The sequence below is a fragment of the Cuculus canorus genome, chromosome 1 (assembly GCF_017976375.1).
Source record: "Cuculus canorus isolate bCucCan1 chromosome 1, bCucCan1.pri, whole genome shotgun sequence".
Lineage (NCBI taxonomy): Eukaryota > Metazoa > Chordata > Aves > Cuculiformes > Cuculidae > Cuculus > Cuculus canorus.
Window position 1 is genome coordinate 68473614 of NC_071401.1, and position 23207 is coordinate 68496820.

General features: G+C 39.6%; 2 protein-coding genes across 3 annotated transcripts in view; one reads left to right on the top strand and one right to left on the bottom strand.

The window, feature by feature from the left end:
• Positions 1-16466, top strand: part of MGAT4A (alpha-1,3-mannosyl-glycoprotein 4-beta-N-acetylglucosaminyltransferase A) — an 83965-nt gene extending 67499 nt beyond the window's left edge. For both annotated transcript variants that reach the window (XM_054062406.1, XM_054062416.1), the window contains exons 13-16: positions 7300-7378; positions 9644-9710; positions 10718-10830; positions 11004-16466. In XM_054062406.1, the coding sequence (XP_053918381.1) occupies positions 7300-7378; positions 9644-9710; positions 10718-10830; positions 11004-11030 (286 nt within the window). In that variant the 3' untranslated portion in view covers positions 11031-16466. The remainder of the gene's footprint in view (positions 1-7299; positions 7379-9643; positions 9711-10717; positions 10831-11003) is intronic.
• A 144-nt stretch (positions 16467-16610) lies between these two features.
• Positions 16611-23207, bottom strand: part of UNC50 (unc-50 inner nuclear membrane RNA binding protein) — a 6913-nt gene continuing 316 nt past the window's right edge. The window contains exons 2-6 of the mRNA XM_054062425.1: positions 21118-21401; positions 19477-19597; positions 17780-17919; positions 17605-17706; positions 16611-17066 (exon numbers count right to left, since the gene is read on the bottom strand). Coding sequence (XP_053918400.1) covers positions 16930-17066; positions 17605-17706; positions 17780-17919; positions 19477-19597; positions 21118-21401 — 784 coding nt within the window. The 3' untranslated portion in view covers positions 16611-16929. The remainder of the gene's footprint in view (positions 17067-17604; positions 17707-17779; positions 17920-19476; positions 19598-21117; positions 21402-23207) is intronic.

Here is a 23207-nt window from a genome sequence, read left to right on the forward strand (position 1 = left end):
TAATCTTTGATCTGATTCTTAAGATATAATATAGGTTATTGAAGCTTAACATCGTCTTAATTTTATTAAGCTTTATTGATAGTGTCAGTTGATAGGTAATATTTGATATCTTATTTTAAATGTTTTTGTGTTTGTCAGTATATTTTGGGTAGGTTTATATTTTTAGCATATATAAAAAGAGAATTTCAGGACTTTGTTTTCTGTGTTTACATAAGCTTCTGTACTAATGAGTAGAACATCTTCAACTGGATGCACTGAGAGCAAGAATTTGGCAGGCAGGCTCCCAGCCACTGATGCTGTTTGCTCCAGGCATGGAACACTGCCTGTAACAATGAGGCAAGAGCTTCATATGGAAAGGGGAAAAAAATAAAAGTGTGGATCAGAGACAAAAAAAGAGCTGCCTGAGCCAAGGATATTGTGCTTCCTCCTCAATGGTACTAGTATTCAAGATTTGTGTATTTGGCAGCTTTTCTGGGTTTACAGTTCTTAGTCAGAAATTTCAGAGGCTTAAGGCTGTTGCCTAAACGTTGATGTCTAATGCCACCTGGAATACCCTGAAATACTTCAAGATTTCTAGCAGGGCTCGAGTCTCTGATGTGTTGTAATTGCATCTTGCCAGCCTGTGACGAGGTCTCAAGCCCAAGTGCTTCTCAAGTGGTGGTAAATGCCTATGTTTAAGAAAAGTGAATGGAGTTATTTTCTGTGCTTCTGGAGAATTGAGCCGGGGAGAAAAAAAGTGTTTATGCACACACATACTCTCCCCAAAACCCCAAAGCCTTTCTGTGTTTCACTGGGTTAAAAATTCAATAGAAGTAACCTTGGAAAAGGACATAAGGGCCTTTTAACTAATATTGATGTGGTAGAAAAATAAATTCCTTAAAGAGAAAAGCGAAGATTTCAGGACAGAGAACATGCCTTCCCTTGAAAAACAAACCACCGCCATCAACAACAAAAAAAACCACGAACCCTAGCAAACAGAAAAACCCCAGCGATGAAACATCAAAAAAGCCAAAGCAACTCCATTAACTAAAAAATAATAATAGTTAATTAAATGCCGAACTCTCTTTTTATTACAGTTGATGTGTGTATACTTCAGAGAATGCAGTGCAGGTTTGGAAAGCTGATCATATAGTTCTTGCTCGGCTACAGAAGGCAAGAGTAGAGCTGGGAATGAGGAGATTTTTTTACCCAGCCAAATGCTGTCTATGCATTGCTCATTTGAAGAGTATTAAGAAATGGTATGGGTAACCTTATCAAAAGATTCAGATTTACTTCTAAAGTAGTGTGTGAAAATTAATTTCTTAGGTGTGTTGGATAAAAAAAGACTCGGAGCACTCCCCAAAATCCCCCCCCATCACATTGTCAGTTGGGCGACTTTGTGGTTCTTTGACAGAAATGAGAAAGTTCTCTCCTTTTGGTGTGTTGGTTCAGCACTTCTGTTAAAATGGGGAATTCATCCTGTGTAGTTCTCAAACCTGCAGCCCGGTCTGTGTACGGCCAGTTCAGCTGGCTGGTTTGGACAGAGGAAATGAAAGCTTACCAGGCATTTTGCATAGAAGTTAATGGGGTAAAGGTGCCTTTATTTTTGGTGTGTTCTTCATCCCCACCCCCCAGGAGGAAACTATAACAACAAGATAGAAAAGCTCCTATTAGATTGCTTACCTATTGTGAGTGCCTGATGGGTGTATATATATATATACTTGAAAAAATGAGCTTTTTTTGGAAATATAAACAATTTTTGCCAAAGATTGGGTAAGAAGCATAAAGGATAGGAGAAGAAATTAAGCTTGAGAGAGGGAATAGAAGTTGTTCATTTGCATTTTGCACAAGGAAATAATGCATGGTTAGTACTGGTTTGCAGTGACAGTAAAGTAACATTTCCTAAAGAAGATTTTGGGAAAATGACAGCGACGAGGTAGGTTAGATTTCTTTTACCACATTTGCATCCAGTGATCAAAAATATGGGATAGAATTGGTGAATAATTACTCTTGCAGCAGTTGACGGCATCTGCAGAGAGCCAAAAATTTGCTGACTGAATATTGGTTTTATGGAAATTCATATTGTGCAGAATTAAAAACTATTATGCTACATGTTGCTGTGGATAATTTGCTCAGACGTGGAAGAAAATATTTCCTCTCTGCCTTCCTACGTCTTTTCTTTTCCTGAAAATAGGATATACTAAAATATATCGGATTGCTAAAAAGAGACGTAAGGAGGGTATATAGAAAAAAAAATTGATTCCTGATGCTTACAGAGCACAAAGGGCTTGGCTCATAAATAGATTCTTAGAACATTTCTATTTAGCATCAAGTGAGATAAGTCTTTTGTTTCCTTCAAAACAAAACCCAAATATATTGACAGTGGATGTGAGTAGTGTTTTTAGATAATCTTTTTATATTATTTCCTTTTATAATGCTACTGTAATTTACTGATAAATTTATTGTGTGTTCTTTTCTAATTATTTAGTTGCTAAATGGAATAGAAAATGCGTAGGATCACACTTTGTATATATCATTGGCGCTTCTATTTATTTCAATAAAATATTAAAGACAATAAAGCATATTTTTTTCATGCCTGAAGAAACCAAGTTAGGCAATAGAAAGAAATGACAGTTTTCTGGGCCTAAATATGCTTTGATGTGAGGGAAGGAAGAGGGATACATTCCCTTCAAAAGCAAAATAGGAGGAGGGTTAAAGACGTGTGTGTAGTTGGGATTTTTTTTTTTTTTTAAATATAGGTGATGGAAAAGTTTAACTATTCAGAGAAAAATATTAAAGCTAGCATTGCAGATTAGTAATATTTATATTAATTTATACTTGTCATTTGGGAGACATTACAAAAGATGAGAATCTTTCCAGGTTCTCACTAGGGAGTTGTGAGGGAGTTCGGAATCTGAGGGTGGGCTTTTAAAATAGTGGAACAGTTAACTACATTGGCAAGCTAATGATATCTTTCATCAGTGTATTATTGATAATCGGGCTTCTGCTCTGTCCTCCTTTGTGTGTTAAGGTGTGTATGAATATTTGTTGCAGCTTATTGGGTCATCCCCCCGTACCACAAACTGGCTTTTGTAGGTGTGTCTAGCTCCATGGAGTAAGTAAAACACTCAGCCAATGACACAAGTCACTGAATATGAAAACTGAAATTTTCTTTGCAGCTTTGACTTGCTTCATTTTCTTTGGGTGTGTTTTTGTTGGTTGGTTTTTTTTTTTTCTAACCTTCAGTGCTCTTGAATTTTATGTAATTTTTATGCCACATGAGGTGTTAACATTTGGCATCCTATTATTCTCACACTATATTGAGGTCATGAGCAAAATGTACATAAGTCACTTCATACATTTAGTAACCTCTGGCAGAGAGGAGGTTGTCTCTGTTCTGGAATATCTGTGGTAGCTAGTTGTTATCTTTGTCTTTTTAGAGTTACAGGTCAATGCCAAAGGAAAAAGTTTTCTACAATTCAGATGCATTAGTATTTCATTTAAGGTTGTTACTTTTCTCTGATTACTTCCATCAGGAATGTCCAAATGTGTCTGTTTGTATTTTGTAATAATAAAAAAGCTATGAAGTAGTATTCCATAAGGTAATAGGTTAGGTGAATTGTGAATTTGTGTTTGTTTGGGATTACTGTATTTAGAAGTCTATGGCTGTCAGAATTTGAATTTGAAAGAATGTTTCAGGAGGTGTTACCTTTACTGTCTTAGTGATTCCATCCTAAGAAAAATGTCAGTTACCTAGAAAGGACTAAAGCATGTTTTTACTGTTTACATGGACTGTCATATGTAAATCCCAGGACAGATGTCAGAATAACTTAGCAGGCAGAAGCACAGCTACTTCAGAGTCTTTCAGTGTCTGTATTGAGAAATACCTGTCATAGTCTGAAAACCTTGAAAGCCTGAAACGTATCAGTATGTCAGGAAGGCAAGCTTTACAAAAGAATAGCTGGTTACACTTGCTTTAATATTGTAGAATCATAGAATAGTTTGGGTTGGAAGGGACCTTAAAACCCATCCAATTCCAACCCTCCTGCCATGGGCAGGGACACCTCCCACCAGACCAGGCTGCCCAAGGCCCCATCCAACCTGGACTTGAACACCTCCAGGGATGGGGCAGCCACAGTTTCCTTGTGCCAGAGCCTCACCACTCTCACAGTGAGGAATTTCTTCCTCCAGTCTAAATCTGCCCCTCTCCAGTTTATACTCATTGCCCCTCGTCCTATCACCACAAGCCTTTGTGAACAGCCCCTCCCCAGCTTTCTTGTAGCTCCTTCAGGTACTGGAAGATCACTATAAGGTCTCCTTGGAGCCTTCTCTTCTCCAGGAAGAACATCAACTCTGTCAGCCTGTCAATATCTGTCAGAATATGTCTGTTTGTAAATTAAATTTTATTTTAAGTTAAATTTTCTAATTTGTAAATTTTATTTCTAAGCAAAAGATTCATCATAGCTGTGAACTGACTGCGTATGTGTGTTCATACTTCTATTTTTAATCTGTGTAACTTCTTATGTTGGAGTAGATGTTATCTGTGAACTGTCCAAGCAAGGCTCAGATCTAAAAATATCTCTTCCTTTCGAAACATAATTTTAAGTAGGATATGACATATGCATCTGTTACATATGTGCGTGCATATGGGTTGACAGTTATAGAAAACATACTAAATAAAGTAGGTTTGATTACACGGAAATCTGGAAGTCAAATTTTATTAATCATGTGTGTAAATTGTTTTGGCATTGTGCCAACTTTTGGGTGCTTTGCCCTAACAGAATGATAATTCCTCAGGGGGGATGAAACCACATTTTCAGGGCTTCATAGCACAGTGAGGAGAAACAGTTGCCTAAGGTTGTAGGGTTGATTTTAAAAAGAGACAAACAAATTGCAAATAAATAACTCTTCTCCCCACACCACCCTGCTCTCCCCCAACAAAAATAACACACCACCACCACCTGTCCTCTGCCCACCCCCTCCCCCCCAAAAAAAACCCCACCCGAACATGAACCTTTATCTTTCATCGAGACCACAGCATTCACAAAGCACGAGGAGTTTCTTTGTGGCTTTTTAGGTGTGTTTTCTGAGAAATAAGGTTTGTCAACTAGAGAGCACTAAGGAGAAAAGCACTGCGTCTGTGGTTTGGTTGGAGCATTTGATTGCAGCACCTTAGATGCGAGTGTTTGATCGCTTGTATTTTAAAATAAGACTCTTCAGAATTTTCAGTGTTTTCAAGAGAGAAAATTCCAGTAAGAGTAAGGATATCGGACAAACTAAAGGATGGCAAGTTAGATCTGCTAGGTGAGAAGAGAGCGGAATATACTTTTAATGTTCTGGGCAGCTTTGCCAAGAGTTTGGTTTTACTTATTATAAAAACATACACGAAAGGCATCTTCCTAGAAAGGGTAATTAAGTCTTTGGTGTTTTTTGAATGTCACTAATATTTAGAGAAAGTCACAAGGTTTTTCTTGGAAGAACTGTGCATATTTTAAGTAGCTTGGGTACTTTCAAATTGACTAACCTTTACACTAAACTGTAGTGGGGAAATATTTTTCTTGAAGCATAGACAGTGCTGAAGCTTATGGAATCTAGTTTCGTTTTACAGTTCAATCCGTGCTGAAACCAGTGCAACAGAAATCAGTGTAGCTTTCTTGTATCACAGTGTGTGGTTTTACTCCTTGATAAAAGAAATGCTGTATATATATGTATATATATTTTTAAATTACACCTATCATTTTGGGAATCACATTTCTAAGTCAGGGTCAGAGAGCTCTGTTTCTTCTATATCTTGTCATATAGCTATGGAATAGGGATTAATGGCAAGTGCTTACCTAGATTCAGAGGTTCTGCCTAAAGACAAACTGGAATTTACATCTCCAATTATGCCTTAATAAATTTTAATTGAGCTAATGTTTGTAATTTTAATCAAGTGGTAATTTCTGAACTAATTTTGTCCCTCGCTGGTGATGTATTTAATGTTGAAGACGACGCTTACTGTTAATTTCTCAAAGTTCTTGTTTGAAATGTGTTGATAGATTTTTACATATTCATTCAAATGTATTAAACGTAAAATAGGCTTGTTAAAAGTGACACCTGAGTAGGCGTAATATCTAGTTTTTGACAGTAATCTGAATAAACTCTGTGGTCCACAAGCAGAAAATGGTGAGAAATGAACAATTTTTCAAGCATTGATACCACCTAGTGGTAAGAAATAGTTATTTTTTTTACATAATATGTATTCAAAAGAACATGAAGTTTGTGTTATATTTAAGGTAAAGGGAATTAAACTGTGTCTTTTGTAACATGCGTAGTACTGCAAAAGCTTTTTGAGAGTGGGCAGCTAGAATTCGGACACTTGCACTTCACTGCTTGATAGGTATAGGGGTGGTTTAGACTAGACATAAGGAAGAAATTCTTCACTGTGAGGGTGGTGAGGCTCTGGCACAGGTTGCCCACGAAAGTTGTCTGCCCCATCCCTGGTGGTGTTCAAGGCCAGGTTGGATGGGGCCTTGGGCGGCCTGATCTGGTGGGAAGTGTCCCTGCCTGTGGCGGGGGGGTTGGAACTGGATGATCTTTAAGGTCCCTTCCAACCCAAACTATTCTATAATTCTATGATTTTTATAGAGTTTTAAACATACTTACTCCATCTCATTTACAAAGAGAAGTTTCAATAAAACCATCTGGTTTTGTTAAAATAATTATATATATATATAAAAAAACCCTCTTTGGGATAGAAATTTGAACTAAGGTAACATTATGGATATGGGTTTGGAATTCCTGGCACAATCTTTAAGAGGCTTTGCAATGAACCAGAGTGGAGAGCTCGTCTTCGGGGAAAACAGGCCTGGCAAAATATTGACTCTGCTACCTTCCCAGTACTGATTCAGAATGGATCTGCAGCGTTCATCCTGTGGGCACAAAGAGGGCAGGGCACGTAGTGGGGGGTGATGAGGAGAGGCTGAAGGAAGGCAGGGCTCCAGTTCCAGGAGGCAACAGCACTGCACACCCGGCAATGGTGACTCTGGTGTTGGTCACTTTGTATAATGCAGTCCGTCAAGATCAGATTACAGAATCTACCTGTCTAAACAAAATATTGCCCAACTACTCTTTAAAAAATGTAAAGACTTCAAACCTTTGAGTTAGGGTAGTATGTGAAACCGCCTTTTCATTTCTTATCGCCAGCTGATGTAGGTCCAATATAGAAGTTATGTTTATCATTGTAGCATCTTTAATGTGACTATTAACATGTAAGACAGGAATTTAGCAAATTCTGACTGATGTGTGTAGACTGTTTTATTTCTTCCTTTTTATTTATAGGTACTTGTTTCACAGTGGCAATCCAGAGCATCCAGGAGACATACTTCTAAACACAACTGTGGAAGTTTTGCCTTTTCAGGTATGAATGTATTGATTTGTCTACTCCATTATAGGATAAAAGCAAAATCTCCTAATTTTATTGACTTTTTAACAGGGTGAGGGAGAAATGAATGCTTCTTTTCTTAACTATAGGATCTGGTGCTCACATACTTTTTCTTTTTTTCAATTGGAGCTGTTCACAGAGAGCTGTTATAACTGCTCAGATGTTCATTCAGAGTGCAGTCTCCTACAAGTGCTGCTGGTAATTTGGAGGTGAACAAGCTCATTTTCTTCCAATTCACTGCTACTGTTTAAAACAAAAAAAATACACAATCTTCCTTCTCCTGTGTATTTTGGAAAATGGGAAAGCTAAGTCAGTCTGCTTTTTGGCTTAGTAAAAAAGTCAGAAATTGGTTCAGAAATTGACACGCATTCAAACCTTACTTAGATATTGAAATAGCTTGACTCTTAAACTGAATGTGTTTGTTTCTCCTGTTTACTGATCTATTTTTTTTTCCCATAAGCTAGTCTGAGTTTTATCTCAGGAGGGCACTACGCTATGTAAAGTCTGTTTTTGCTTGAAGCCAGATGGTATGAGTTCTTTTTCTTCAACTAGATATTATAGCTAGCCATTTATATCACAAAATTCTGTGAGAGGATTAAGTTATTACTTCAGACAAGTTTATTCTGTTTAGTATTAAAATAGCAAAGTATTTCTGTCTTCTCCCATACACTTGGTGTTGGTATCTTGAAATCTGTGCCTAAATTACCATATGCTGAATATCTCTTTTTTTTTAGAAAGGTAAATGAGCATGCAGGAGTTGACTCTCCATTCTTGCAGTCTGCATGCCTGGGAATGAGCAAAATTAAGAAATACTGACCACCCCTAAAAAGAAGTTTGTCAGTTTGATTCTAATTATTACAACACAACATGTAGGATGTTATATCATATTATAAGATTTATAGGGTTTGTTTCTCAAGACCCTTGGAAAGATATTCGACCACAAAACCAGCAGCATCCCTCACTTCCTCTGGCTCCAAGGTACCACAAGAACATACAGGATAATGAGAAAAAATATGCATCAAGCATCACAATTTTTAGCTACGCTTGGGTGCGAAATGCCCCTTAAACTCAAGCATCCCTTTCTCTATGAAGTAATGCTTCATCACTTTCATTCCTATTGACAAAATTTGTGGAAAGGTAAATGGGAAATTCTGTACTTGGCCCATTCCTAAGCCATTGGAGTCAGCAGAAAATGTCACCAATATGAGGGATAGCAGCTGCAGAATGATAGGTACTGTCCCGAGGGAACTACTTCTCCAGCATGGACTTGTAGAGCTGGAAGCCCATTCAGATACTTCAACCCTGATCCTTCCTAAGCAAAATTCAGAAAAACAAAAACCAATCCATAGAAATCAAAGTACCCCCAGCCTGGATTTGTCTGGGTTTCAAGCAACACGCTAAAAAAAAACCCAATAAACTGACAACCACTAACACCCACCCCCCCTCCCTCAAAAAACCTGAACAAATGAGGAAAAAAAAGGCAACACGCTCCTGAAGCTCCTGAAACAGAACCCCCCACCACTTCTTCAGCAGCCTCCCTTAAAAGTAGGAATTAAAAAGAAAAAAAAAATAGCTGATGGACTTAATCTCCTGTTTCGTCAAGCATTTTTAATTGATTCCTAGTAAAATCTTACAGTGGGTCTTTTAGTATTGGATCATGTGATTCTGCTTGTAATTTTCCAGCTGGTTTTGAAGCTCTGGTCTACAATCTCATTTTTTCCATGCTTATTAAAGAAGCTTATTGATACCAATCCTTTTTAGTAAGGCAGTGATAACTGCAATGCTTCCCATGCTGGTCTGATGGCTTTTCATCTCACCTAAATTCTTGCACCAAAAAGTAAGCTGTAAGTTTCATTTGTCCTGAGAGAAATCTCTGGTTCAACCATAGGAAAAGAAGGCGAGTATCCTGCCTTTGTTTTTCTTCCACTGTGTATGCCAGTATCAGCTATGTATTCTGTTCACGTGGCAGTTGCCATGAGAGTTACATGGGGCACTTGAAGTACTTCTTTTTTCCTACTTTGAAGAAAATACCATTCAGTTCTGGAACACTGCTGCTTTTTCCTTTTTTTTTTTTTTTTTCAGTTGACTTATCTAAGGCTATAAATAACTATTCTAGGCTGGTTCATAATTATTTAGAAAAGATGGATGCCGAGTATATCACAAGAGTGCACACACATTTGTCTTTCCCTGATGAAATAATATGTCAAAATAAATGATCTCATTTATGCTTTGTTGTTGTAGAATGAAGAATTGGTATTAAGCAAAGAAACCAAAGACAAACGCTTAGAGGATGGTTACTTCAGGATAGGTATGTCACAATGGAAAGAAATGTGTATTGTTAAAACCAAAACAATACCCAGGTTTAGGTTTGATCATTCATTTTTGGGTATGTGACCTTGTAGGCTTTATTTAATGTTGTTTCCAATATTTCTTTTCTAAGACTGACGTACTAAACCAAGATTTAGTTTGACTCTTGGTAATAGTGTAGTTACATCCAACTCTGCCAGGATTGACTCCCTGGCCTATTGTAGAGGCATTTCCAGATTGTATAAATTCACCTTTTCTATCCTGAGACTGCACAATTGTCTTTGTGTGAGCTATTGTACTTGGCCTGTATTTGAACCCACCCTGCAGACAATCGGCTGTCTTGTAATGGGTGAGATTGGCATTTCCATAGCCAAGTGGCTGTTGGGAAAGGTGGCAGGATATCTACTGTCAAGGAAAAAGAAAGTTTCCTGAGGGATTCTATTTACCTTGCTGGACATAGGTTGGGCATCCTTGTGTTTCATCTTAATGAATTGAAGTTGTTGTCTGTATGTTTGAAGTGTGGAGTCTAGCCTGGCTTTTGAATTAGATTCTTATTCATCCTCATATGATTGAAGAGTCTTAAATAGGAACACGTTAAGCACAAAAGCTACTCCTTGTTCTTAATCCTCCTTGAAAAAACATAAGCCAGGGCCTCAGTGTTTAGTTCCATAATACTAAATGAAAATCCGTGCCAAAATCTCCCCAGAGTTTGAGGTGCTTATACCATTATACAGTTCCAAAGTGTTTTTTCTTACATACAATCCTGTTCAGATTGGTGTGCTCTGACAATATGCTTTATCTCGTTTGCTGCTGCAAAGCTGACTCTGATATCAAAACCCACTGGCTGTCTCTTCTTTCGGGAGTGACACCGATTGGCCCTACAGCCACCAGCAATAGGTTTGACTTGTGAATTGTAACACTACAGATGCATTTTTCTGAGGACAGATTTTTGTACTTTAGTTTGTTGAACAGGAGTTAATTGAGGCTCTACTTTTGCTTCTTCTGCAGGGAAATTTGAAAACGGTATAGCTGAAGGAACAGTTGACCCCAGCCTAAACCCTATTGCATCATTCCGGCTTTCAGTGATACAAAATTCAGCAGTTTGGGCAATTCTGAATGAGGTGAGAGGTTGTATAACCTTTTCAATATAAAACCAACAAATGTGAGATTTATTTGTTCTATCAGTGTGTTGAAGCTTAAAATTTTGGCTAATGCTGACAACAGTTACCTCTTACTACTGAGAAATGTAATTCCCTAAAACGTGACCTCTTTTTTTTCTGATTTTCTATTTCAGATTCATATTAAAAAAATTACAAACTGATCATGGAGATCTGCTTTAGAGGAAAAAAGAATCATCCTTCAAAGCTTTTCCTATAAAATCTGACATCCTTAGCAAGTCATGAATTGAAAATACTGAGCATGCACCTTATTCCAAATTTCTTTCTTTTCACTCGAACTCTACCTCTTGTGAAATCTACTGTAGATGAGAAGATTGTATTTGTCCCTTCTTATCTGATCCATCCAGAAACTGATGCTCCACACTGATAACGTTCATCTGAGGCCTAAGTTGTCCTCTACTTAAATGTGACTTTACCATCCTACAGTTACGGAACCCTGCTACGCTTAATCTGTACTATTTTGATAGTATAGTAATATAGAGAAGTTGTACATATTGTTACATTCCTTGAAGAAAAAAATATAATTATTGTTAAATATGTTTTATGAAGGGGGTACTTTCGGAGTTCCATTATTTTCTATAACAAGAACCCTCTTTTATAGACTGTCAGGGATATATATTAAAAATGTTAGGGATATTTAATTTATTAAAATAATTTGAAAAGTACATATTTTTATGCAGTAAAATTTTAAATTGATACAGTTTTTTTTATGAATTCTCTAGTTTAAGTTATCTTTCTACATTTTTCTTTGGAGATGCAAACAAATTAATACCATATTTCCAATATACTGCCATGTTTAAAAAAGCCTAGATTAAGTTTCTAAATTACATAGTTTTGTACACGGAATCTGAATGATGTTCAGAGGCATTAACAGAGTTCTGAAGAGCATTATTCTTTGGGGCTATGAAATTCCACTATGTACAGTTTGTAGCCACATACAAAGCATGCTGAAATGTCTCGTTTCATATTGTGTACTAAATCTGCAGTGATTTTAGATTGGATCCATTGCATTTTAGAAGAATTTTATCGATTCCAAACAGTTATTTCTAAAAATCTTTGTAGACATTTCCTAGCCTGGACAAATTCATTTTCTGTACCCAAAAAACTCATTCTCCAGCTTTGCTTTGGAGTGACAGAGGTTAACTTTTATCAAAAGAATTAACAGTAATTAGGTAGATTTGATCTACAGAGGTCTCCTTTTCAAAAGTTCTGTTATTGCAGTTTTTATTTGAGATACATTACAGTTAGTAGCTTTGGTTTATTTTTATTCCACTGTTCAAGAACAAGGTTTCAGTTTCACTCCTTTATTGGTTAATGAAGTAGCTCGCACCAACTTATTAAAAACTGAATTTGGCCTCAAGTTAGTACCCTGCCTTTATGTTTCAAAGGAAACAACAGTGATCTTAAATGGATCAGAAACTCAGTCAGGAACAGAAAGTGGTTTGGATTAAATCCACAGCAGAATTGTTGCAGTGCTAATGCTGCTCCTGCTCTTAAGAGTCCTTTTGCTTAGGTGCTTATGTGCAAAGGACACAGGCGTGGGAAGATTTAAATTACCCAGTCAGAAATGGTCAGGAAGAAGAGTGGCAGAAACTCCCTTCTGTTACAGGAATTAAGTGCCTGATTGACACTGGAGGGAGGCATCTACCCTGGCTTGGGAATTTTCAGCTGCGCTGTGAACTGACCTCCTGGAACTGACATCTCAAAAGCTGGAAAGTTTTCCTTGTGGAAAAAGAAAAACCCAGTGTTATCCCCAACATTTTTGTGGTCAGGGCACAGATGTGCGCAGCCTGATGCGGGATTCCTGATCTACAGCAGGGATCTTGAGTTTTCATCTCCAGCCTGAAAGGTCGACTAACAGATTTAGCCTCTTTTTCATGACATTTATAAAGAGCAGGAGCCCAAACCTGACTCTCCAGCTCTGCAAACCATCACTGCTGAAATAGAGAGTCAACCTGTCTTTTCTTCTGCTTTGATTGAAAATTGCGTTGTAGCTTTGACAGCTCAGCAATTCAATATTCGATTTTAAGAGCTTAACAACTTTTCCAGACCATAATCATTCTGTTCTAGCTGTGCTGTCTGGGGTCACAGGGAAGACAAGATTTGTACAGAGAGAAGACCTTCTGGTTTAGACTGACTGGTGTAAGTTGAAGAAAAGCAGAAAGCTACCAGGCAGGCCTTGTTTACTTTTTTTCTGATCGCATCAGATAGTGTAAACAAAATGTTACTTGGAAAGCTCATCTTGCTCATGGAGCCTGTGGGCATAAGCTAAGCACTGGCCTCATAAATGGAGTTTGTTCTTGGATTTAGGGACATGGGTGAGTAGGCTCAGCCTGCCATGTGAATCTAGTCTGTTGTGGTGCCACAGCCCATTCTGTTGTATGTATAATGCTGTGCCATGAAATTCTTGCCATAAAACAGCTTTTTTTATCACACATCAGCTTGCAAAGGTCTAAGAAAGTACTTAGGTTTGCTTCTCAGCTCTGCTTGTGAAGGAATGATGCAGATAATTTAAACTACAACTATTTATTACAATTTAGATTGAAGAAATCTGTTAGATATTGCCATTTCTTAATATAACTAGTTTTGCTGACAGTGACTTTCAGCTTTTTCCATGAGTTCAAAAGTTTACTGGTACCTCTTATTTAAATGAAAGCTGTGTGCTTCATTCCCAAAGCATCCCTGTTCCTGACGCTTCACAGTAGTTAAGATGAATCATCATTAATACATGTAAATCTGTAGAACCCTCACCACATTGATTGCAGGACTCTGGTGTTACAACTATATTTAATTTTCAGAAGTGTTGACATGAAATTTATTGAAGACAACAAATTAACCAGTGCCTGGTAAAATATGTGGGTTTTTTTCTAAAGATCATTGCATTTTTATTACACTGTGTTAAAGGAGCTGGAAATACTCTGAGCTGCTTTAACTCTTTAGATGTTCCTGAGCTTATGCTCTCTAAATAAATGTGCCACATTAGGAGGAATTACTTTTTGTAGAGTCAGGTAAATTCAGACCAGGTGTAATCAGACAGTTCTGCAAGTTTCCTTGGAAAATTTGCTAAGAAATAGGAAAAAAAAAGGGAAAATATTTTCTTATCTCTGCAGACAGCGATTTTAGGATTTCTACCTTTCGAATTCTAATCCCCAAGTTAGGCTGAAGTGATGCCACTTCCTTCCTAGGATTGTGGTGGAATAAGAACACTTTGGCTGCTTGACTCAGTGGGCATTAGCTTGGGCACTGTTTATGACTGGATGGGCTCCAGAGGGGCTGGTGTCACTGACAGGTCTCAGTCCTAAGTTACAGTGTTACCGCAAGAGTTCCTCAACATATTAAACCTGATTTGGTGGAGGTTTTTTTTCCCGACGTTTATTTAATTGCAAATTATTTTTGTGGTGGCCTTAAAAATCCCCTCTGGGCCACTGAATCTTACAATAATCAAGTAATGGAAAGTGTTTCAAAATAAACGGCATTATCCTATGATCCTGTTGGGTCCTTCTGATGCTGTTAAAGCTTCAGAAAAATGAACTTTTGTGAAACCAAAGGCATTACCAGAAACCTCCATTATCTGGGCAAATTATTCTTAACTTCCTATAGTGGCTGGTGAACAGCCCAGCCCATGTGAGGACTGGCTTTCCTGAGCTGATCGGAGTTGCTCCAGACTATGAAAATATGAGACTGTCAGTACCATCTTGTTTTGCTCATTCGGTGGGCAGTCCTACTGCAAACTTTGTAAATAATATGAACAGGATGTGATCCCAAATTAGCACTTTTAATTTTTTTTAATGAGTTTCTAAAGCACTGTATAAGGCTTTGCACTTCTGCAGGCATCTCAACCATGTTTTTGAATTGATAGAGAATTTTCCTTAGAGATGTCTTTTTCTTAACTGAAAGGTGGCTTAGGAAAATTCAAACAGATGAACATCTGATTCATGGACCAATAAGAGACTGCACTCTTCTGTCGTTCTCACTGCTTGTCTAGCTGTTCTAAAAGCAGTTTCAAAATACCCCGAGTCGGTTTAGAGCAAAGCAATTTATACTTTGCTCATGTGATACAAGATTTCTTGAACTGGCAGAGTGCGTTTTGTGTTTGGCAAAAGTGAATGACCGTGTAACATTTTTCCTTCTTTTTTTCCCTCAGGTATATTAGCACTTCAGTAATGTCTGGGGTTTGTTGGAAATATTTGCTCCAGATAAAGCATCGTAGTAACTTGTAGTTTGCTTCCAACTTGGAAAATATTATTTTAGTCTTGGGGGGTGGAAAAATTCAATCTTGCTCCCATGAAATAGAATTATAGAATGTCCCGAGTTGGAAGGCACCCACAAGGATCATCAGGTCCAACTCCTGTCCCTGCATTCTTGTGCTAAGTAAGTTAACTGTAGATTCTATATTTGTTCTTACTAGGACGGATGTATTCTGAAAAAGCTAAAGCAAGTAACTAGTACAAAGGGGAGGAAAAAAAACCTTATGTTTTTTAAATCATCTTTCCAATCACCAGCATAATGCTGAAAGGCAATGGAACAACTGGTGTTTTCAGGCTAGCATCGGTTGCTGATGTAAAAACCCCACCCCACACAGAGCTGATGAATTCATATTTGAGTGTTGCTTTTCTGACCTTAGTGGTCTCTTAGGGGTTTTACTGATTTCTGCTGTAAACTGAGCTGCTGGAACTTAAAGTAGCTTAAGTTTGAGAATGATGAAGCCTTCTTTGAAGGAGACAAACTTTGTTATTACTAAGGGAAGGTACACAGGCCCCGAGTCCATCATTGATTTCAATGTATCACATGACAGGGCAATAAATATGAAGTATTTTTAATGTTGAACTGAAGTGGGTGATCAGTGGTGCTAGGATTCCTGTTAGGGAAAAGGCGCACAGTTAGGCTGCAGCTGCCTGCAGGCCAGGAGCTCGTGCTGTTAGCCAGAGTGGGAGCAGGTCCCGACGGGAATCCTTCGCCTTCTGTGAATCAGCAGTTCAGTGCTTTCCTTGTTAAAAGGGGAACATTGCTCAGTCTGCTGAGAGGGGAACATGATTCTCTTCAAGCCTTAACAGTGGCTGAAACACACAGTACTGTAAGATGCACTGCCAGCATATTTGGTATTTTAAGGTAAATATAGTTTTTCCTTAGAGATCAAATTCTAGTATTGATATATTACGTCTTACTGTAACCAGTTTACTCTTCTGTTGCTTTGGAAACTGAATCCTAGTGCTCATGTCTCATACTGAACCCTGCTTCGGAAAGCTGTCATCTCCATGTTCCAGAAGGTATTATTTGTGATGGTCAGTTTCTACTCTTGTGTGTGGACTTCACCATGGCAGGCATTGCCACGAGCCCTCCCTTGTAGCCGAACTAGACTCGTACTTTCCTTCTGTGTTCACTGACCTGCCGCTCCTGCTGGTGGATGCAGTAATACCCACTGGACTGCTAGAGATTGGGTTGAAAAAACTTGCTGCTACATTTGGAAACCTGATCTGGGTCACTTTAATTGTGCCTTTCATCACCGTTTCTTCTGTGTGCCAGAGTTGTTTGTGTATATTTGAAGTAGTCATTAAAATAAATCAGTTCTCAAGTTCTTTCATGAAAGGGAGGGGACAGGTCTGTATCTAAAGACAGCTGTTGCTTTACCATTGCAACTATGAAGATCCCTACTTTCGCACAGTCTCAAGGCAAGGTATTCCAATATTATTCTTAAATAAAACTGCTTTTTGGTGTCACTTAAAACCCTCATAATGTAGAGCTTATGCCAGTATGTGCAAAATATCTGCAGTAAGAGTTATGCTAAATAGACTTGTTGCAGTTAAATGCAGAGATGTACAAGTAACTTGTTTTTAGGAATGTACTGCAAAAATATTTGAACGAAGTTGCTAACATGTTTACTGTTGTAAATATTTTAATAAAAAAGGACACTTCAAACTTTTTTACACAATTATCTACAATAAAGAGCAATTTACAACCATTTACAAAATGTTAATTTTTTTCTTTACTGTCAAGACAGCCAAGATGAAAACAAAATAAACATTAGCTACATCAGTCCTGGTTTTATTTCACTCTGTATTTATAGAAAGAACAAAGCATCTTGGTGAAGTTCCATCCGCATGCTAAGGAGATCAAATAGAGCAGGATGAGAAGTGCAAAGGGATACAAAAGAATAGCTGTGTTCTTCAGAAAGGGCAGTGCTGAAACAGAAGCAACAATGAAGCAAGTTTAAAGCCACATTCTTTCAAAAAGGTGCTTCAGGTAGGATGGCCTTGGGGGAAGACAGCTAGGAAAAATAGCTTGATGGCCACCTTAGAGGGGCAGGTTTGTTATCTCTGGCCTACTCATCCTACCACAGAGTACTTGAGTTAACTGGTACAGGTAATGCCCTGGGAACCTGTATGACCTAAAACTATAGTCTTAAGCTGCTACAGAATTTTTACTCTATGTAAATGTTTTGTAAGTGGATTCACAGAGGAACACGAGGAACAAGCTGTGATGCTATAGGTGTCATACAAGAAGGGAAGTTGGTATGGTGATGAATATAAATTATTTGGTTAGTGTCCACTGGAAATGTAGATTAGTGAATTTCTAGCACAGTTCTATTAGCACAAAGAAAGAATTACTTTAATACTAAGCTAAGCTTCTGCTTTGCTAATTAATAGACTGAGATTAAAATAATAGAGTCAAATTATGCTCTTGGTTTTAGTCGAACAAAAAGATGTTACTGTTACTCACCGCTGTATCCTAGGAATGTCACATAGATGTAATAGCCAATTGCAATCAGCCATAATGTATTCCCAACAAAATACCCAATGACGGAATCCGATATGATGACATCTGAAAGAGACAACTGCTCTCAGCTCTGATGGAGCATGATTTTGAAGCAGAGAGCACAAAATATTCTACTTACAGTTAATGAAAAACAGCTGGATAAAATGCAAAATGACTAGAAGTGGATAGAAGGCATTCAGATGAACATCAAAGGCGTATCCCCACTCCACATCATAGTCTCTGTTCTGCTGCTTCACCAAGTACTTATTAGAAATGAACCTACATGAAAAGATATTTGAGAGTGTTGTGAATGTGAATCTATAAAGTTGACTGGCAGAAGGCTGGTTTGAGATGTTATACCATGTGTGATCCTAAGTCCCTACACAACAGAATTTCTGCTATCTGGAAGAAAAATATGCAAGAATTATGCAGACCAGACACATTAGGAAGTTTTCGTTACAACTATAATTACATCCGTTGCCTTCAACAGGCAGATGAAATACACTGCTGGTTAATACAGAAATGTAACTTCTTAAATAAATCAGCACTACCATTTTTGATGCAGTACAAGTTCTCAGGCACAGGACCACTTCTGTTTGCACACACAGAGATGACTACAGAAAAGCATTTATACCTGTACCCATTTATACAGTGCACACAGAGATGGTTTATTTCAATTCTACAGAAGTGGTGCACTGCAAGGACAGAAAGAGGACAGGCCAGCGCTCCTAGAGATGAGCCCATTCTTCTTACTGAAAAGAACGTGCACTGCCTGGTGTTAAGACTATAGAACAAACCTTGAGACTGTGTTTTCAGCTGAAGTTCTGCTGACATCAGAAAACTTATCCCGTTTAGAAGAGGAACAAGGAGTCAATACATGCCCTGAAATACGCTAAGAGACCAGAGCTTTCACAGTAGCTTTCTCTGATACAGGATTTATGGCAAGGGCAGGGTCAGAAAGGCAGAGCCTGGGTGCAAATTGAGGCAAGAAGGGGGTTAGGCTCATTAGGAATGGAGGAAGCTTTTGGAAAAACAGGTGAGCCTATATTGGAAGAAGGGACCTGAACCAAACTAGAGCCAGGTGACAGCTACTTAGGCCTGCAGGACACTGACTAAAGGACAAAGGAAAACCAGCAGATGCTGAAGTCTTTCTGGTTGAGGAGACCGCATCCAGAGTCACAAGTGGCTGGAGGATGGCGGGAGAAGCATTATTGTGCGCTCTTCCCCAAGCATTTCAGGGGTTGCTGTCCCAGACAGGAAAGCAGCTCAGATGGACCCTTCATATCAGTCACAGTTCTTCATGTGCCTCATGAACTGACTCGCTACTGCCTCTCCCCTTCTGTAAATCTCTGGCAGCAACTACCACCGAAGCAACAAAGCCCACGTGCACAAAATAAAACAGACACTGCTTGTAGTGGAAATAGCTAAAATCTTCAGCAAGAAACATGGACCAGTTGTCTATTGCCCTAATTAAGCCTAATAATCCCCACACTTAGGTTACTTAAGCTGTTCAACCAAAATAACAAATGATGTGATGATGATCACATTTTTTACTTGGCATTAGTCCTGAAGACTAATCCACTGAAAAAAGAAAACAAGCTGAAACATTTATAATAATGCAGGCTTTCTGAACATTTATCTTTTCCAGTATGTAGAAAAGAAAAGGATGTGTTCTTTTTTTAAAGCAACATTCTGAAGCAATTACCGCAACAGCACAAACCCCATAGTCAATACATACTTCATAATTAAACAGAGAATCAAGAGTCTCCCAAAGAGCAGAGGGCTATCGGTATCCTGACAGCAACATCGAGCTGAGGTTCTGACACAATTACTTACCACATTAAAGTTGCAATCAGGAGGCCAACACCAACGCAGTCTATGAAGACAACCCAAAGCAGCAGCTTAATTGTTTCAAAAAAACCCATGTCCAGCACAAATCCAAACCCTACAGTAGACACTGAAAGGAGAAAAAGATCATTTAAGCTAGTTATGGAGAAGAAATCATGAAATGTTAAACAGATAGGGTTTTTGACTATACTGTTACAGAACTTCCAGTTTCCTTATTATTTTTCTCTCTTGAGATTTTCAGTCCAATAGCTCATTTTTTCCACCACATAGAATAGTTTGAGTTGGAAAGGACCTTAAAGATCATCCAGTTCCAACCCCCTGCCATGGGCAGGGACACCTCCCACTAGATCAGGCTGCCCAAGGCCCCATCCAATCTGGCCTTGAACACCTCCAGGGATGGGGCATCCACAGCTTCCCTGGACAACCTATGCCAGTGCCTCCCCACTCTCATGGTGAAGAAATTCTTCCTTATGTGTAGTCTAAATCTGCCCCTCTCCAGTTTATACCCATTCCCCCCTGTCCTATCACTACAAGCCTTTGTAAACAGTCCCTCCCCAGCTTTCTTGTAGGCCCTTCTCAGGTACTGGAAGGTTGCTATGAGGTCTCCTTGGAGCCTTCTCTTCTCCAGGCTGAACAAGACCAACTCTCTCAGCCTGTCCTTGTACGGGAGGTGCTCCAGCCCTCTGATCATCTTTGTAGCCCTCCTCTGGACCTGTTCCAACAGCTCCATATCCCTCTTATGTTGAGGATTCCAGAACTGAACACAACACTCCAGATAAGGTCTCACAAGAGAGGAATAGAGGGGCAGAATCACCTCCCTTGCCCTGCTGGCCACACTTCTTTTGATGTAGCCCAGGATACGGTTGGCCTGCTGGGCTGCAAGCGCAGTACCAGGTATAAAGCAACCTATTCACAGTATGATCCCCTTCACAGATCAGAGAACATTCATCTGTACTTGGGCTTACGGATGTGACAGCAAGTTGTGTTTCCCACCTTCCCAACTACTTCTAAAAAATTCACACAGCGCCACAACAGTACAGTCTTTGTTTCATAAAAGCTACTTGTTAACCCAAGCTCTGTGTGTGTTGATACTCACTTCTATTTCAGAATTAATGCTTTTGATATTACTAACAGCAATGTGCTATATAACAGAAGACAAGTGTGATAATACTTTTTTCATTTGCAATTCAGTCTAAAAATTACATGAGGCACTTTGTTTATAGCTTAGTTCTGCAGAATTGCACTAGGGTCTTTATTGTAAAGCCGGTATTATATGTGTAACATTCAAGTAAACCAAATGTTCAGTATTTTTTTAACCAAAGCATTACTATGTGTCAAGGGGGTTTATTACTGTCTGTAAAGTTACAGGGAACTATGCAGTTTGAAATGCAACAGAAAATAAGTTGCAATAGAGAGACTAATTAAAGACTATATAGTATTCATTATGCCTTCTCTGTTTTCTAATTCCCACCTTAACTTCCAAAAGTTTAGGCCACTTCCTTCTATTCTGCTTTGAAAAATAATCCATATGGATTGGTCCTTTTTTTGTGTGTCTATTAGAAGGGCCATAAACATTCCTCCCTTGACTTTCCCTCCCTCTCTTTTTATTCCATCTATTCCAGCACTCACCACAGAGCCAGATACTGAGAAGCACTAAGAAAGCAGGATCATCTCTTGCCCATTGGTCCTTTGTCTGTTTTCTGTAGTGAAAATTCCTATAAACCCTCTGCGGTGATGTGAACAGGTAAAGCATTTGCCAAAGAGCAAACTCGAAGTCCATCTGTCGGAAGTGGAAGAGCCTCCGCAGGTACTTGTAGCGTTTCGCTCCAGCTGTGTGCCTGGCAGCATCTCTGGGGCTCAGCGCACCGTTGCCCTGGCTTCGAGAATTCACTGAAGTGGTTGGCAGCATTTTGCTGAAGGAGGAATTTGAAAACATGCATTTGATTTTGCATATAACGAGGACTAAAACCAAAACCACGTGATGCGGGCCACGTCTGTGATACTGAAGTTGCAAAAACAATGCATAAGTATAAACAAAGACATTTTGAAACTCCCTGTTTGAGAAAAGGCTGAGAGATCCAGGTCTGTTTAGCCTGGAAAAGAGAAGACTGAGAGGAAATCTTATCAGTATCTAAAGGGCAGGTATCAGGTGGATGAGGCCAGACTCTTTTCAGTGGTCCCCAGCAACAGGACAAGGAGTAGCAGCCACAAACTGGAGCACAGGAAGTTCCACCTGAACACGATGAAAAAATTCTTTACTGTGAGGGGGACAGAGCACTGTAACAGGCTGCCCAGGAAGGCTGCAGTCTCCTTCTCTGGAAATATTTAAAACCCACTTGGATGCTTTCCTGTGGAACCTGCTTTAGCAGGGGGGTTGGACTACATGATCTCCAGAGGTCCCTTTCAACCTCAACTGTTCTGCCATTCTGTGATCTACAGATGAGCGTGTCATGGCCTGGCAGTCACTTTGTCGAATGCTGGGGAAGTGGCAAGTGGCAAACCTGCAGCAGGCAACTCTGCTTTCAGCACTGCCCATCATAGCATCATAGAATAGTTTGGGCTGGAAAACGCCTTAAAGATTATCCAGTTCCAATTCCCTGCCATGGGCAGGGACACCTCTCACCAGACCAGGGTGCTCAAGGCCCCATCCAACCTGGCCTTGAACACTTCCAGGGATGGGGCATCCACAGCCCCTCTGGGCAACTTTTGGCAGTGTCTCCCCAACCTCATCGTGAAGAATTTCTTCCTAATACTGAATCTAAATCTCCGCTTTTTCAGCTTAACACCATTACTCCTCATCCTATCCCTGCATTCCCAGACAAAGAGCCCTTCCACAGCTTTCCTGTAGACCCCTTCAGGGACTGGAAGGCTGCTGTGAGGTCTCCCTGGAGTCTTCTCCTCTCCAGGCTGAATAATTCCAACTCTCTCAGCCTGTCCTCATGCAAGAGATACTCCTGCCCTCTGATCATCTTCGTGGCCCTCCTCTGGGCTTGCTCCAACAGATCCACGTCTTCTGGGCTGAGGACTCCAGAACTGAAAGCAGGACTTCAGGTGAGGTCTCATAAGAGCACTGTAGAGAGTCTGAATCACCTCCCTCGACCTGCTGTCATGCTTCTTCTGATGCAGCCCAGGGTACGGTTGGCTTTCTGGGCTGCTAGCGCATATTGCTGGGTCATGTTGATCTTCTCAGCCACCAGCACTCCAAATCCTTTTCTTCAGAGCTTCTCAATCCATTCTCAACCCAGCCCATAATTGTGCTTGGCATTGCCCCCACCCACTGTTCGCATGATGCCACCTCTCAAGCCTGTCCAGGTCCCTCTGGGTGGCACTGAACCTTGCCTTGAACACCTCCAGGGATGGGGGATCCATAACTTCTCTGGGCAACTTGTGCTTCACCACCCTCACAGAAAAAAATTCTTCCTGATACCTAATCTAAATTTCCTCTTTCTCAGCTTAAAGCCGTTCCCCCTCGTCCTATCCCTGCACTCCCTGATAAAGAGCCCCTCCCCAGCTTTGCTGTAGCCCCTTTAAGCACTGGAAGCTGCTCTACGGTCTCCTCAGAGCCCTCTCTTCTCCAGGCTGAACTAGCCCAGCTCTCAGCCTCTCCTCATATGGGAGGTGCTCCAGGCCTTGGATCATCTTTGTGGCCTCCCCTGGGCTCGCTCTAACACATCCGTGTCCGCAGTGCCGGGGTCTCCAGAAATGGACGGAACCCGCCC